General features: G+C 43.5%; 1 protein-coding gene across 4 annotated transcripts; it reads left to right on the forward strand.

Moving 5' to 3' along the window:
* The first annotated feature begins 361 nt into the window (after positions 1 to 361).
* On the forward strand, positions 362 to 15,796 carry LOC129860338 (uncharacterized). 4 transcript variants are annotated; one of them, XM_055930657.1, is made up of 12 exons: positions 362 to 877; positions 1,430 to 2,326; positions 2,586 to 2,766; positions 2,877 to 3,016; positions 3,292 to 3,857; positions 10,819 to 11,092; positions 11,331 to 11,526; positions 12,185 to 12,369; positions 12,568 to 12,663; positions 12,915 to 13,064; positions 14,630 to 14,723; positions 15,204 to 15,796. In XM_055930657.1, exons 2-12 carry the CDS (start codon positions 1,486 to 1,488, stop codon positions 15,265 to 15,267), a joined length of 2,787 nt encoding a protein of 928 aa, XP_055786632.1. In that variant the 5' UTR covers positions 362 to 877; positions 1,430 to 1,485; the 3' UTR covers positions 15,268 to 15,796. The 4 variants fall into 4 exon arrangements, with proteins under 4 accessions (XP_055786632.1, XP_055786636.1, XP_055786635.1 ...); XM_055930661.1 differs by having other exon boundaries at positions 3,295 to 3,857; XM_055930660.1 differs by having other exon boundaries at positions 362 to 553.
* The last annotated feature ends 677 nt before the right edge of the window (positions 15,797 to 16,473 follow it).

Below are 16,473 nucleotides of genomic sequence, written 5' to 3' on the forward strand. Positions count from 1 at the left end.
ATTCTGTGTGGAATTTAAAACAATTTTCTCACTTCTAATGTCCAAACAACAACGGAAAAAAACACACGTGGAAAGTCAGTGGTAGACTTGGCCCTACATTCAGAGACAAATGCCAATTGTGAACCTTAACAATATATGAACTATTTTTCTTCATGCTCATTAACCAAGACCATATTTGATTTTAAAAAAAGAAGGTCAACCGGCCCTATTTAATTTCAGCTAGGAATAGCCAACTTGCTAGTGTGGCCAAGGTGTTGCACATTCCTTGCGAATAGTCAGGGGTCAAGTGACCATATAAATCAAGGCTGAACTTGGATGGCCTGGAATGTTACACATAACAAGAACGATACCCAAGCATCATCCCCCTCCGACCGCCCACACACGAGCAGGGGGAGAAAGTGCTTTGTCAATGAGGACACAACGCTGGGAGCGGCAGAGATTGAAACAAAGTTTCCGAATATCTCTCTCGGGAATACAGAAACGGGTTCATTCTCTGTTGGATTGTAACATTGTTTCGATAATCCCGTCGTCGCGGACGGGACACTGAAATACAGTAAATCACGTCGCTATTTTGTAACCCTGTGTGGCACTGATGATTTCGAATGACAACCGTTTCGTCGCTGATGAAGCAATAGCTTACCGTGACTTGAATAGCGTCTTCTATGCAACAAGTTGTGGTCTTGAATGGGATTTGAACTGATTATATTCAATACAGTTCCAATATTTACACTATATGGCTACAAATCACGTAGAGTAGCCTAGTTGGGTATTTTAATATTTTTTTAGCAGGCAACTTTCTTCGTTTTCCTTGCGCTACCGAGTGCCGTAGTCGAGCCAATATATTTACCGTCGTTGTGCTTCCCTGGAAACGTTTTTGGTAAGAAACGATCAAAAATTGAATAACACACATTTTTATTTTAACAGTGCATGCCGAAGATTACAGCTACGTTTGGTTAGTTCATGGTTCAGGAAACTATTGGGGAAAAAAGTATGCCCTTTCACTTTTTTGAGAATAAATAAATAAAATGCACAGTTTGCAAATGTTAACATAAATACATTATTTTGGATGAACCCACTTCCTAGTAGTCTACATGTGATTTTTCAAGAAATGCAGGATTTATCCTTACTGTGACTCATGACAGAGACATGCATTCCCGATCATATTCTTGTTTTGATGACTCATTCATTCAATGCTCCCTTTGGGCAAATGTCAGGTTCTACTAGCCTAGATTGCAACATGCACCACAGTAACCTAGTCCTCAACCTGTCTGTACTTGTCAAACCCGAAGAAAACAGTTCAGAGGTTGCCCTGTGTGATGAAGACAGTTGAATTGATATCCTCACTCCAGCTCCATTTTATCTTCTGTGACTTCTAGGCAATAGTTGTTTTCATGCCTCAAGTGTCTTCCTCATTTTCTTAATCTTTCAGAGACCGTCTGCCCTCCATGCATTTTAGCACTGACATTTTTTGTTAAGTAGAGAGCCATGATGGGAAGACTGGCCCTTCAAGTGTTCACAGCGTACGCTGTTTGTCTGTCCGTGTGTCTGGTTGCGCCAGTCAAGGGAGATCACTGCCTCATCATCAGTGAGGTTAACGCAGACAACCCCAAACTGGACACCACCGAGTTCGTTGAGCTCTATCATACCGGTGGTCAGAGGGCTTCAGTGGACGGCTACACCCTGGTGTTCTACAATGGAAATGGCAATGTAGCCTACAAAGTACTGGACTTGAAGGGCCACACCACGGACGACCGGGGCTTCTTCCTGGTTGGCTCGGTGGACATGCAGCCCAAACCAGCCATCCTCCTCTCGCCCAACACCGTCCAGAATGGCCCGGACGCCATTGCGCTTTACCACACGTCCGCCACACGCTACGGGGAGAAGATGAACGCCACAGCCGTGGGGCTGGTGGATGCCATCGTTTACGTGACGCGGCAGTCTGGGGGCGCGGAGGTCCTGGCCGAGACGTTGACCCCTGGGGAGCCGGCCTTCGTAGAGGACGAGGGGGCCCACGAGGGAGACGAGTCAATCGAAAGGTGCCTGGTCTCTGGGGAAAGCTGGGGCTTCCAGGTGGCCCTACCTTCACCTGGCCAACGCAACCACTGCACACCCCCTGATTCCAGTGCTGCCACTACGCGTATCAGCGAGCTGAAGCTGGGAGGGGGGCAGGTGGACGGGTTTGTGGAGCTAAGTGAGTCCCAGGCTGCAGGACCTCTAGTGCTGCTGGTACTAGACGGGCGGACGGAAACGATCAGTGCGAGTGTGGACGTGTCCAACTCCAGGGAAGGCCTGATCTCCATCACCATTGACAAGAACAACATGAAAGGTCAGTGAACTGTACCTGGAGGAGTTCCTATTAAAGCTGCTTTTCATTGGTAGAATAGTTTTTTTCATATCTGTTCATTTGGAGGCCTTGCAGAGATTATCTGTCTAGTCAAGGAGCTGGGCCTGTAGTGTTTTTCTATGTGTGAAATTCTATCTACGCAACTTGTTTCACTTCCTGTACGAGAAACTTGTTGTACTGAAGTGTTGGTTGGTGAGAATTGTTGAGTGATTAAGTTCTGCTGTGTTGCGTTGTTCATCAGGAGATGAGTCTGGGGCGGTGGCGCTGTATAGTGGCAAGGCCTCCGACTTCCCTGTGGGCAGCCCTCTGAGCCAGACGCAGCCCTTAGATGCCTTTGTGTACGTTGGACCAGGGGACCAACCCAATGCCAACCTCACAGAGACCCTCATACCAGGCAGACAGCCCTACCAGCTCAGTGCCAGGTAATCAAACCTTCTTTGAATCTATTTATCCATCTACTCATCCAGCCATCTATCCGTCTATTAATCTTTCTATCTTAGACTGAAGTACTAACCTTGCTGGTCATTCTCAGTTTTGGGGAGGGAAGCCTCTACCTCAGTCGCTGTGGTGTGGCCAGTTGGACCAGAGACCCCGGTGTATTCTGGGAAGCGCCACAAACCCCCGGACAGCCCAACCAGTGCCCCTGGCCAAATATTTGTCCTCACGTCACTGGTGATTGTTACATATTTCTCTATCACACTGACACACGCCATTACATTGGTGATACACATTGGTGCTTAGGCTAGTGAGAGTGAATTAGCTTCTAATCAATCACAGCTAATGAAGTCTAACATTAGTCTAACAGAATAATTGTAATCAAGTTGAAATCAAATCAAACAACATGTCTTTACAAACACAGGTATAAGAGCAATTTAATATAACTAGTGACCAAACGATCCCAATAGTGGTGAGTTTTGAACTTTTGATATTTGCTAAATCCCCTTCAGTAGTCCCTGGGAGTACGGAGGTGCCCCCTCACCTCCCGCCCTGGGCCCGGGGTGACTTCCTGATCAGCGAGCTAAATGCAGACAACCCGGGCTCGGCCGAGGACGGCGAGTTCATCGAGCTGTGGCACCCGTCGGGCCGCCGCATCTCCCTGCAGGGAGTGTGGCTCCTCCTGTTCAGTGGACACAACAGCAAGCCCTACCGTGAGATCAGCCTCACAGGCCACTTCACCACTGCCCAAGGCTACTTCCTGGTGGGCAGTGATAGGCTGGTCCCGGCTCCCTCGGTTCGCCTGCCTCCCAACACCATCCAGAACGGGCCGGACGCAGTGGCCCTGTACCGCAGTGCCTTTGGCCCGCCCTCAGCCTCCCAGAACAGGATCCCGACCCAGGGGTTGCTGGACGCGGTGGTGTACCGGCTGAGGGGCTCGGACAAGGACGCCCAGGAGCTGAGTGACGCGTTGACCCCAGGACAGCTCCCCCTGCTGGAGGACCCAGAGGTGCAGTCCGGAGACGAGGCCTTGAGCCGCTGTAATGGCCTGCTGCCTGCTGACCTGTCTGCTTTTGTGGTGAGGATCCCTCATTGCTCTTCCCTACCCATAATACTTCACTCAGCCTATGGAGTAGAGGCCCTATTTAATATAATTTGTGTATACCTTAAATAGTAATACATTTTCTTAAAGTATGTCACGCTCACCCTAAATAGTGTAATATAAACCAGATTTATTTCCACACAGGTAAAAAACTGCACTTTACCACAATGTGTCACAATATATGCATGTGAGAAAGAGATTATTGCTCAATACGTGTTTGGGCAATTCCATGGTAACGGTTAGAGAATTTTCACTTTAAAATGTATGCCAAACAATAACCATTGATTTCAAAATGTAACAAACTATTCAACTCTATGCACAAGAACTACTTTTAACAATTTACAGACATTTTTACAAAAACTTATTTACCATAGGAACTGTGCAGATTTTAAGTTCGGTAGAATTTTGGCAAGAATTTCCTTCAGTTTTTTACGTAACCACATTTTCCAAACACTCTGCTCCAATTTAAGATTCAAAGTCTGCATAAAGAATGGGGTTTCAACTATGATATGACAACTGAATTAGAAAAAATATATTTTGGTTGATGAACTACAGTAAGTGAAGTGGATTTACACCCGGTAACGGAATTGCAACATGGGTCCCTGATCTGTACTATACAGAAATGCATAATAATGGATATGAATGTAATTATCTCCATGGCAACTATAACCTGAATAGGTACACAAAGGTAAAAAAAATGCAATATTCTCCTTTGTAAATTTGGGTATTATTCTACACACTGGCTATTATTTTAATGATCTTCAGCCCCAAACAAGACCACATTTGGTTCTGAACCAATCATAGACGTCTGTTTCACAAGTTGGGACATCAAAGTACAGCACAGAGCTCAGTAGAGTACAGTTGAGTTCTATAAAGTAGATTACGGTTCAGTACATTATTATACTGTGCTTTTCTATACTGAACTCTATTATACTCTTCGGTATAGGACTGTACTCTACTCTGCTGTCCAAACTTTTGAAACATCAACGTCTATGATTGGTTCAGATTTGGACTGGACTAAATCTGAACCAATCTTTCAGGTCAATGTTTGTGCCAAACTAAGCCCAATTAAAATGCCATTTGGAGAACAGCAACAGCAAGCAACATTGACTCCAGCCATTATTACCTTGTTGCCGTAGCTTCATTCACCTCGGTCAATAGGGGACTTAACATTCTACAAACACATGTCATACAAGAAATGACTGTTACGCACTAGCTCAGCACTGCAATTAAACCTCTAGTTTAGTTTCATGACAAGTCAAACAGCAGTTACCTAGCCAAAGCAAAACCATCTTTACCTCTGCACCGTTTTGAGAAAAATGCCCTCTGTTCCCTGCAGCTGCGTCGACGCATTCTCCATAAAGCCAGCCAGCGATACAAACAGCTTTCCCTTCTTCCCCCGTGTGTCAGCATGGTTCTAATGTCAAGCCGCAAATGCATTTGCCTTTTAATCAAAATTTGAATTATTTTAGTAGACTAGGTTGCAAACTTGTCACTTTTCAGTGAAATTTGTCATTTTGATCACTGTTTTTTTTTCCGGTTAACGTTACGACCGCGGAAATTATTGTATATTACAGCATGGTTGGAACTAGAAGCACAAGCATTTCGCTACACTCGCATTAACATCTGCTAATCATGTGTATGTGACAAATAAAATTTGATTTGATTTGTAATAGCCTGTCAAACACACCGTGGTAATGGCTGAAATGGGATCAATGGAATATATTGTCTTTCCGTTGAATATAATAACAAAGCTTCGTCTGGGATTTAACGCACCGTCTCGACACTTACATCACCAAAAAAAGTAGTAATTTAATACAGTTGAAATGTTTACAAATTAGTTGCCCTGAAATGAATGCAACTTCCAAAAATGAAAACTCAGATTATAGTGACATTATGTCTGATCTCACAACAATGTGAGGTATGTTTAGATAGGTGTAATCTAGAGCCTTCTATTGACACCCTTTTTCTATGTTTTTACTTTTTTTAACAGGGAATACATATTGAGACCGAGGTCTGTTTTTCAAATGCACCCTGTATAATACAACATACATTATACACAAAAGATATGTGTTAAAATACAAAAATAGTCATCGGAAGCACAAATAAAGCATCACGAAAAACAATTACATTCCTCCATAAATAAGTCCCCAATCAATACTTTAAATTGCCAGAACGGCACCAAAACATCAAGATAAAATAGAATTTTGTTCGGATATACGGTGCATTAAAACTAAAAGCAGATTTACCAAGTTTGGTGGAGACCCTAGGAATCCCAAGTTAACCAATCCTGTGAACAGGTTAGGCAACTCGGATGTCTATACTTCAACAGCAAAGTTTGATAAGATGGGAGTTTATGAAGTAGGCCCTTAGAAACAAAAATCTAATTTTATTTGTCACATGCGCCGAATACAAGAGGTAGACCTTACAGTGAAATACACTGCTCAAAAAAATAAAGGGAACACTAAAATAACACATTCTAGATCTGAATGAATGAAATATTCTTATTAAATACTTTTTTCTTTACGTGGTTGAATGTGCTGACAACAAAATCACACAAAAATGATCAATGGAAATCAAATTTATCAACCCATTGGGGTCTGGATTTGGAGTCACACTCAAAATTAAAGTGGAAAACCACACTACAGGCTGATCCAACTTTGATGTAATGTCCTTAAAACAAGTCAAAATGAGGCTCAGTAGTGTGTGTGGCCTCCACGTGCCTGTATGACCTCCCTACAACGCCTGGGCATGCTCCTGATGAGGTGGCGGATGGTCTCCTGAGGGATCTCCTCCCAGACCTGGACTAAAGCATCCGCCAACTCCTGGACAGTCTGTGGTGCAACGTGGCGTTGGTAGATGGAGCGAGACATGATGTCCCAGATGTGCTCAATTGGATTCAGGTCTGGAGAACGGGCGGGCCAGTCCATAGCATCAATGCCTTCCTCTTGCAGGAACTGCTGACGCACTCCAGCCACATGAGGTCTAGCATTGTCTTGCATTAGGAGGAACCCAGGGCCAACCGCACCAGCATGTGGTCTCACAAGGGGTCTGAGGATCTCATCTCGGTACCTAATGGCAGTCAGGCTACCTCTGGCGAGCACATGGAGGGCTGTGTGGACCCCCAAAGAAATGCCACCCCACACCATGACTGACCCACCGCCAAACCGGTCATGCTGGAGGATGTTGCAGGCAGCAGAACATTCTCCACGGCGTCTCCAGACTCTGTCACATGTGCTCAGTGTGAACCTGCTTTCATCTGTGAAGAGCACAGGGCGCCAGTGGCAAATTTGCCAATCTTGGTGATCTCTGGCAAATGCCAAACGTCCTGCACGGTGTTGGGCTGTAAGCACAACCCCCACCTGTAGACGTCGGGCCCTCATACCACCCTCATGGAGTCTGTTTCTGACCGTTTGAGCCAACACATGCACATTTGTGGCCTGTTGGAGGTCATTTTGCAGGGCTCTGTCAGTGCTCCTCCTCCTCCTCCTCCTTGCACAAAGGTGGAGGTAGCGGTCCTGCTGCTGGGTTGTTGCCCTCCTACGGCCTCCTCCACGTCTCCTGATGTACTGGCCTGTCTCCTGGTAGCGCCTCCATGCTCTGGACACTACGCTGACAGACACAGCAAACCTTCTTGCCACAGCTCGCATTGATGTGCCATCCTGGATGAGCTGCACTACCTGAGCCACTTGTGTGGGTTGTAGACTCCGTCTCATGCTACCACGATTGAAAGCACCGCCAGCATTGAAAAGTGACCAAAACATCAGCCAGGAAGCATAGGAACTGAGAAGTGGTCTGTGGTCACCACCTGCAGAACCACTCCTTTATTGGGGATGTCTTGCTAATTGCCTATAATTTCCACCTGTTGTCTATTCCATTTGCACAACAGCATGTGAAATGTATTGTCAATCAGTGTTGCTTCCTAAGTGGACAGTTTGAGTTCACAGAAGTGTGATTGACTTGAAGTTACATTGTGTTGTTTAAGTGTTCCCTTTATTTTTTTGAGCAGTGTACTTACTTACAAGCACTTAACCAACAATGCAGTTTTAAGAAAAATACAACAACAAAAAATACTAATAATTAAAGAGCAGCTGTAAATAACAATAGCGGGGCTGTATACAGGGGATATCGGTACAGAGTCAATGTGTGGGGGCACCAGTGTTGAGGTAATATGTACATGTAGGTAGAGTTATTAAAGTGACTATGCATAGTTAATAACAGAGAGTAGCAGCAGCGGGAGGGGGGGGGGAAGCAAATAGTCTGGTCTGGGAGTAATGTAGAGATCTACAGGTCTTTAGTGAAGTTCAGCCAACCTTTCGATGAAGTGATGAGTATCAAACCTGTAACATAACAAAGGGCACTATGGTAGATGGCATCCAAAGGTTTAAGAGTAGTACATTTTACATTTAGTAGACTCTTATCCAGAGCGACTTACAGTATTGAGTGCATGATTTTTTGTACTGGTCCCCCATGGGAATCGAACAAACAACCCTGGAATTACAAGCGCTGTGCTTTAACATCTGAGCCACACAGTTGGTAGTAGCAGCTGTACTTTGATCAAAAATAATATCACCATAATCAACAGATTAAAAGGTTGCGTGAATAGTCTGCTTCCTACTGCTCAGGAAGGCACAATATGTTTCTGTAGAAAAAGACAACTTTAAATCATCGCTTTGTAACCAGCTCTTATATTTATGTCAAATCCATATGAATCCAAATGTTGCATAGCTATACATTCTGACTGTAGTTCTGACAGCCAGATCAACAGTCAGTGCAATAGCATACATAATAGTATTATCCGCATATAGATGTAATTAACAATTTTTAACAGATTGACCAATGGTGTTTATATAAATAGTGACGAGAACAAGTCCCAAAATCAACCCCTGTGGTACACCTTTATCTACTTCAAGGGTGGACAGAGCAAGTGTTTGGCCATTGTAGACCTGTTCAACCCCTTTATGTTAATCTGTTCATATACAGTTGAAGTCGGAGGTTCCTGACATTTAATCCAAGTAAAAATTCCCTGACTTAGGTCAGTTAGGATCACCACTTTATTTTAAGAATGTGAAATGTCAGAATAATGGTAGAGAATGATTTATTCAGCTTTTATTTCTTTCATCACATTCCCAGTGGGTCAGAAGTTTACAGACACTCTATTAGTATTTGGTAGTGTATTTGGTAGCGTTGCCTTTAAATTGTTTAACTTGGGTCAAATGTTTTGGGTAGCCTTCCACAAGCTTCCCACAATAAATTGGGTGAATTTTGGCCCATTCCTCTTGACAGAGCTGGTGTAACTGAATCCGGTTTGTAGGCCTCCTTGCTCGCACATGCTTTTTCAGTTCCGCCCATACATTTTCTCCAGGATTGGGGTCAGGGCTTTGTGATGGCCACTCCAATACCTTGACTTTGTTGTCCTTAAGCCATTTTGCCACAACTTTGGAAGTATGCTTGGGGTCATTGTCCATTTGGAAGACCCATTTGCGACCAAGCTTTAACTTCCTGACTGATGTCTTGAGACGTTGCTTCAATATATCCACATCATTTTCCTACCTCATGATGCCATCTATTTTGTGAAGTGCACCAGTCCCTCCTGCAGCAAAGCACCCCCACAACATGATGCTGCCACCCCCGTGCTTCACGGTTGGGATGGTGATCTTCGGCTTGCAAGCCTCAATCTTTTTTCCTCCAAACATAACAATGGTCATTATGGCCAAACAGTTCTATTTTTGTTTCATCAGACCAGAAGACATTTCTCCAAAAAGTACGATCTTTGTCCCCATGTGCAGTTGCAAACCGTAGTCTGGCTTTTTAATGGTGGTTTTGGAGCAGTGGCTTCTTCCTTGCTGAGCGGCCTTTCAGGTTATGTCGATATAGGACTTGTTTTACTGTAGATATAGATGCTTTTGTACCTGTTTCCTCCAGCATCTTCACAAGGTCCTTTGCTGCTGTTCTGGGATTGATTTGCACTTTTCACACCAAAGTACATTCATCTCTAGGAGACAGAACCCATGATGTTTATACTTGCGCACTATTGTTTGTACAGATGAACGTGGTACCTTCAGGCGTTTTGAAATTGCTCCCAATTATGAACCAGACTTGTTGAGGTCTACAAAGCTTCTAAAGCTATGATGGAATTTTCTGGAATTTTCCAAGCTGTTTAAAGGCACGGTCAACTTAGTGTCTGTAAACTTCTGACACACTGGAATTGTGATACAGATTATTTCACTGTCTACAAACAATTGTTGGGAAGATTATCTGTGTCATGCACAAAGTAGATGTTCTAACCGACTTGCCAAAACTATAGTTTGTTAACAAGAAATTTGTGGAGTGGTTGAAGAACGAGTTTTAATGACTCCAACCTAAGTGAATGTAAACTTCTGACTTCAACTGTACATTGGATTTGGAAACTATTCAGACCCCATGCCTTTTTCCACATTTTGTTACGTTACAACCTTATTCTAATATTGATTAAATAGTTGTTTTCCTCAATCTACACAATACCCTGTAATGACAAAGCAAAAACAGAAATCTGTGGAGTGGTTGAAGAACGAGTTTTAATGACTCCAACCTAAGTGTATGTAAACCCAGTGTATTTATGCAAATGAGGCACTTAGGTCTTTATTTTGTGTTAAAATAAAGAAACTAATACAAAAACAAAATGTGGATATGAGTGCATTCTAAGAAAAAAATATGCAATTTGATGACAAATTGAATACCCGAATTCCCACAAATCCATGAACATCATTCGTTATTTGTCCGTGCCAGCAAAATGTTTTATGTGCTATAATTCAGTCAATATCTGATGCATTATAAAAATTGGAGTATCTTCATCCATTGTCCAACTGTTGTATTTATTAGAATTGTTTTAAAAAAACCTTTTAATGATTTCGATGACCTTGCCATTTGAAATCCAATCCATGATATTGTTCTTCAGGTGGCCCCACCCACCCCTCTGAGGGAGAACTCTTGTCCCCGCCCACCCCCTCCCCCCGAGGGTGTGGTCATCAGTGAGGTGGGCGGTGCCCACTGGACCAACCACAGCCAGCAGAGCGGGTTTGTGGAGCTGTTAGGATCGCCCCTGACTTCTCTACAGGGCCTGGTCCTGACTGTGTTTGAAGAGTATCGCGCCGGTACGACTATGGCCCTCCCTCTGACCGGAATCACAGACCATAACGGCTTCTACCTCATCGGGAACGTCACAGGAGCAGGTGAGATCAGGGTCATGTTTCCTAGGCACAAATCAGGAGACAATGGTCTAAAACAGAGTGTAACAGGAGGAACTATCTGAAATTAATCAATGAGAAGTACTCATTTTTTATTTTTATGTTTGTAAACGTTTTGTTGCCCTAATGAACACTACCCTGAAAAGATTAACGGCACAAATTAAACAATATATTCCCTCCCTCACCACCACTTTTGGTTTTCTCGCTCTCCTCTTCCACACAGACCAGGTGTTTCCCAAGGGGGCCACAATTCCGGCCAATGGGGCTGTAGTCCTGTGTTCTGACACAGTCACTGTGTGTAGAGCTGGTACCACCCTAACCAACAGCACTCTTCGTGACACACTAGTGTTCAGTGATGACCTGAGATTGCTCATTAAACTCTCTGCCACCAGAGGGCAGCAGGTGATGCCTGTACTCAGGTAGGAATTACATTTACTTGTATTTGCTTTGTGTACTACTGGTAATAAAACTTATTTGGTCAAGGTGTAGGCAAGGCCGGTCAAAAGTTTGGTTTGGGCCGCCAGAAGGTTCCAGAAAAATATTTTGTAGTCAACAGAATGTGCCGCTTATTTCATAGAACCGTGGTTACGTGAGTAACCTACGATATCGACTATTAGCTGTTGGGACAAACGGAGCAGTTTCTAGCTTTTGAACAGTAAGAGCTATTAGCTATTATGACCCCATTCCAGAAAGGTATAAACATGTTTTCTATTTTCCTCTACAACATTCACCAGCCACATAGAAGACGTAAGGAGACACTACTGATACACACACAAAACACAGCAAAATTGCAATTCTGGTGCTGTTATCTGCACAATTATTATAAAGTATGTAAAAATGGTAATGGACTTATATTTTGAAATAACTGCCCTTTTTCTGGCTTGCAAATTGATTTTGGCGAGGAAATCGGTCTCCAAAAACCTGTGCGGCCCTCCTTTGAATTTCATAATCCTGATATGTCCCTCGGGGCCAGAAAGTTTGGCCACTCCTCGTATAGGTTAGGTCAAGCTAGTCAGTCTTTTGTTAGTTTAACTAAAGATTGTTTTGTGTGTGTGTGCCTCTGTTTGTACATCACAGGTCAGTGGAGGACGGTCCCGTGTCTCTCAGCCGTTGCTCCTGTTGCGAGGCGAGAAGCCCCTCCTCCTGGACCAGCTCCTCCCCCACCCCGCGCCTGACCAACATCTGCCCCAGCCCCGCTTTCTCCAGCGACCTCAACCTATGCCTGGCTCCCCTCTCCGGTGATTGGCAGGAGCACCCAGGAAGTAAGCCATGTCATCCGTATTTCTTGGGAAATTGGGCTTTTCGTGTTGTTAAAGTGCGTGATACATAATGCTGTTCGATCATGTGGTCTCAACTCATTAGTATCTCTAATGGCTTATGTACCTTCCTTAACCATACGAACTCTTACTCTCTTTTTCTTTCCTTCTTTCTCTCTATCAATCTTTTACTTTCTCTGTCAGACTGCAGTGGACTGGTGCAGGGTCACAGTGAGATGGATGTGGCTGGCTATCTAGAGGAAAGATGTCACTGTGGGATCTCTGCCCTTTACCTGCAGGGTGAGACACAACACTAGCACTACAGAGACGACACACACACACACACACACAGTTGCAAACACAAGCACACGTATAACACATTTGGTCATTGATATTCATGCACATAGCAATACTCAGTTTTATTTGTCATCCAGTGTTGAGAATATGGGTTTTGGTTTTATGTTTCCTGTCAGTCATTTCACTTTGTAACATTACCAATGTGTTTTCATCTCTGTTTAAACTGGAGAACCCACTTTTTGTGTGTGTTTCAGTGGCCAACTACTCCTGTGTGGCCGGGTGGCTCCATGTACTGGGGAACATCCAGGCCCTGTCGGACCATCAGAGGGCCCTCATCCTCCAGACCTCCCTCACCCAGGGGGACACCTGTACCGACCCGGCTACTGACCGAAGCATGAGCACTGGTGAGCCCCCCCCCCCCCCCCCCCCACACCTGAACAACATTCACTAACCTGGGTTGTGCTCACTAGGCACGAAACGGAAGAAAACTGTCCGAAATGGGTAGGTTTTCATTTTCCGCTGCACAGCTTTTCGAAATGTTTTTCTACAGTGCGCCCTAATGAACACAACCCTGGTCTTAGCCCAGCACTTGCAGCCTGAACACAACACCACCACTAAACCTTGATTGAATACCTGGACATAGCGCTCTTGATATGTGTGAGCAAACATGGCTGAATATTACCCAACACGATTGAAGGATATCTCATTGCTTTAACTCAGGACACACACAACTAAACACCACGAGTGTTGAATAGTATGAGCCCTATCAGATATGAAGCAATGAAAAACCGCTAAACTGGGCTACCAGCCAATCAAAGCCAAGGATATTGGATGGAATGAAAACAAACCCACCCACAGAACAGCCCTAAAGGCATTGATTTTAATCCTTCTGCGTTATAGTTTCTTTTTTGCACCCAACTCCACTCTTCTGTTATTCCAGTGGGATAGACTCGCTATAGCTGCTGCAGCTGCCTCAAGATTCAGCATTGGACATCTGTGCAAAGTTTTCCAATGTAGGACTGATACAGTATTCGTAACACAATTTCTCTGTATTCTCCAGAAGGTGGCAATCTTTGTTCAGATTTAGACAGTCAATAGTCATGGAAACTCCTCAGATACACTACATGACCAAAAGTATGTGGACACCTGCTCATCAAACATCTCATTTCAAAATCATGGGCAATAATATGGAGCACTTTTCTAGGACGGCTTTCCGCTAGATGTTGGAACATTGCTGCGGAGACTTGCTTCCATCCAGCCACAAGAGCATTAGTGAGTTCAGGCACTGATGTTGGGCAATTAGGCCTGCCTTGCAGTCGGTCTTCCAATTCCTCCCAAAGGTGTTTGATGGGGTTGAGGTCAGGGCTCTGAGCAGGCCAGTCAAGTTCTTCCACTTGTGTGGCCTGCCACTACGTGGCTGAGCCGTCGTTGCTCCTAGAAGTTTCCACTTCACAATAACAGCACTTACAGTTGACCGGGGCGGCTCTAGCAGGGCAGAAATTTGACCAACTGACTTGTTGGAAAGGTGGCATTCTATGACGGTGCCACGTTGAAAGTCACTGAGATCTTCAGTACGGGCCATTCTATTGCCATTGTTTGTCTATGGACATTGCATGGCTGTGTGCTCAATTTTATACACCTGTCAGCAACTGGTGTGGCTGAAATATTCCACATTTGTGGATTTGTCTGGGTGTCCACATACTTTTGTCTGTGTGTTATATATATGAGTCATTAACCCTAGCAGACGCAGAGCTCTCCTGATGTTTTTATAAAGTGCACGTTGGCTAATAACGTTTGAGTCGAACATGCTCAGTTTGAGAGGTGTAGTTCAATGCACAGGTTTATTTCCTATGAGGCGGTTTCCCGAGACACAGATTAAGCCTTCTCTATAAGCCTAGAGAAGCTCCATTTTTTTAACTGCTTTTTAGTCCAGGACTAAGCTTAGCTGACTGATGGTGTTTCTTCTCAGAGTCTGCCCTGGGCCTGCAGATTGGCCTGGTGCTGGGAGCTCTACTGCTACTGGGACTGGGAGCAGCCCTCTTTACCTACCTCTACAAAAAGAGGTGAGACCACACACACACACACACGCATGCATGCATTCGCAAGCACACATACAGTCCCAAATGTGCATGCATACTCAGACATGCATAGAATATGTATGCACAAATGCTCAAGTTTTCAGTTTGGCTCAGTGGTTAAGTGAAGAGGCATCATTTCACGTTATGCAACTGTACATAATGGAGTCACACAGTTAGGCCTTTTTACTCCCAAGTGGATAGAAACATGATTAGCTCCAATTTTCCTGCCTCAACCTCACCCTTCTGACACATAATCATGTGGTGCCATTGTTGCAGTTCTCAGAAAAGCTTAGATGTGAGCTCTTCAAGGTGATCCAGTATTCTGACTGCTCCAGCAATAAGAAATGTGTCCTTTTGATATTCATTCAAAATACTTTATTTGAATTATTCAGGGTCAAAGTTATGAACTAATTTAGAGAATTATACTGTAATGATGATGATTGTTGTGTGTGCTTTTATCCTTAGGCGACCATTGGACTATTACTCCATGGAGCTGAATGAACCTGAAGAGGGCCCTTCAGAACTTTAAGTGCGTGTGCATATGAGGGAACATTTCTTAGCTCTGGTGTGTGTTCTTCTGTCTGATTTTTGAATAGGGATATCCCGCTAGACAAGAGACCAGCACCATTTTTGTTCATGTTTATGAATTACCATCTTTTTACATTCCCTCCATCATAATTCAGTCAATGTTGCACAAGATTTACTGCTATGTAATCATGGTAATACAGTCCTGTGCCTGCGTTTTCCTTCAAATGTAAAACGCTCTCTCTTAAACAGATCTGAAAGTGTATAAAGTAACAAGACTACCAATCTCAAAAGTAATCATGAGTGACCGGTACTAAAAGTTATGTAGATTTATTTAGTTAAAATGTGAATGCTTGTGATTAACCAGTGATGAGTGTTGGTCAGAATTCGTGTTGACATTCTATTAGTTGAGGAAAAGGAATATGAAAGACAATACGCATATGGAGCCTCTCTCCTCTACTTGGAGCTATGGAGTCCTTTATAAGCACAAAGCTATTTTATGGTAATTTCCCCCCCCCCCCCCCCCCAAAAAAAAAAAAACGTTTACAAATAATGATTTGATAAGAATAGTATTTTCATAATTGAGATGATCGATCAGTATCAATTTGAAACTGTTTTATAATGGTTTGTGTGCTAGCTGGCTTGCAAACCACTATTGTGCCTTTCTACTTTTATGAGGTCAAATTAGGCATGATCTGATTTAGTATTTTGTAGAGGAACTATAACAATGTCTGTGGAAGCCTTGTGTGTAAATATGTTTTAAATGTTCTCTGGGGGAACCTGTGTGCAGAAGCGACAATGAAAACAATCAACAGTAAACACAATGTTTAATGTGAAGACACCAATGGAAGTTATTATAGGTTTGCAGAAATGTTAGAGTTGAAATTCTGAGCAAAAACCAGGCTGTCCTTTTTATGGTTCTCTTTTCCATCTGATGGAAGTGCATTGACTTTGATCAGCTCCTTGAAATAGAATAAGACAAAGTGGTCTTTGATGATTTCAATCACTGCCCTACACAAAACAATCAAAGTTAATTTTCAAATCATAAGAACCGGTTAATGTTTTTTTTTTTTATTAAATTTTTTTCCTCATGTCTTGTATATCATTCTGTAAAGTTCAAATCTAATTTTATTTGTCACATACACATGGTTAGCAGATGTTAATGCGAGTGTAGCGAAATGCTTGTGCTTCTAGTTCTGACAATGCAGTA

The sequence above is a fragment of the Salvelinus fontinalis genome, chromosome 8, assembly GCF_029448725.1.
Source record: "Salvelinus fontinalis isolate EN_2023a chromosome 8, ASM2944872v1, whole genome shotgun sequence".
In the NCBI taxonomy this organism is placed as follows: Eukaryota; Metazoa; Chordata; class Actinopteri; order Salmoniformes; family Salmonidae; genus Salvelinus; species Salvelinus fontinalis.

Bases quoted from the DNA above. Each gene is read 5' to 3' on its own strand.
- LOC129860338 (XM_055930659.1), top strand. From the start codon at position 1,486: ATGATGGGAAGACTGGCCCTTCAAGTGTTCACAGCGTACGCTGTTTGT. The intron at 3,858-10,818 runs GTGAGGATCCCT...ATTGTTCTTCAG, and splicing joins CTGACCTGTCTGCTTTTGTG to GTGGCCCCACCCACCCCTCT. The intron at 12,370-12,567 runs GTAAGCCATGTC...TTTCTCTGTCAG, and splicing joins TTGGCAGGAGCACCCAGGAA to ACTGCAGTGGACTGGTGCAG.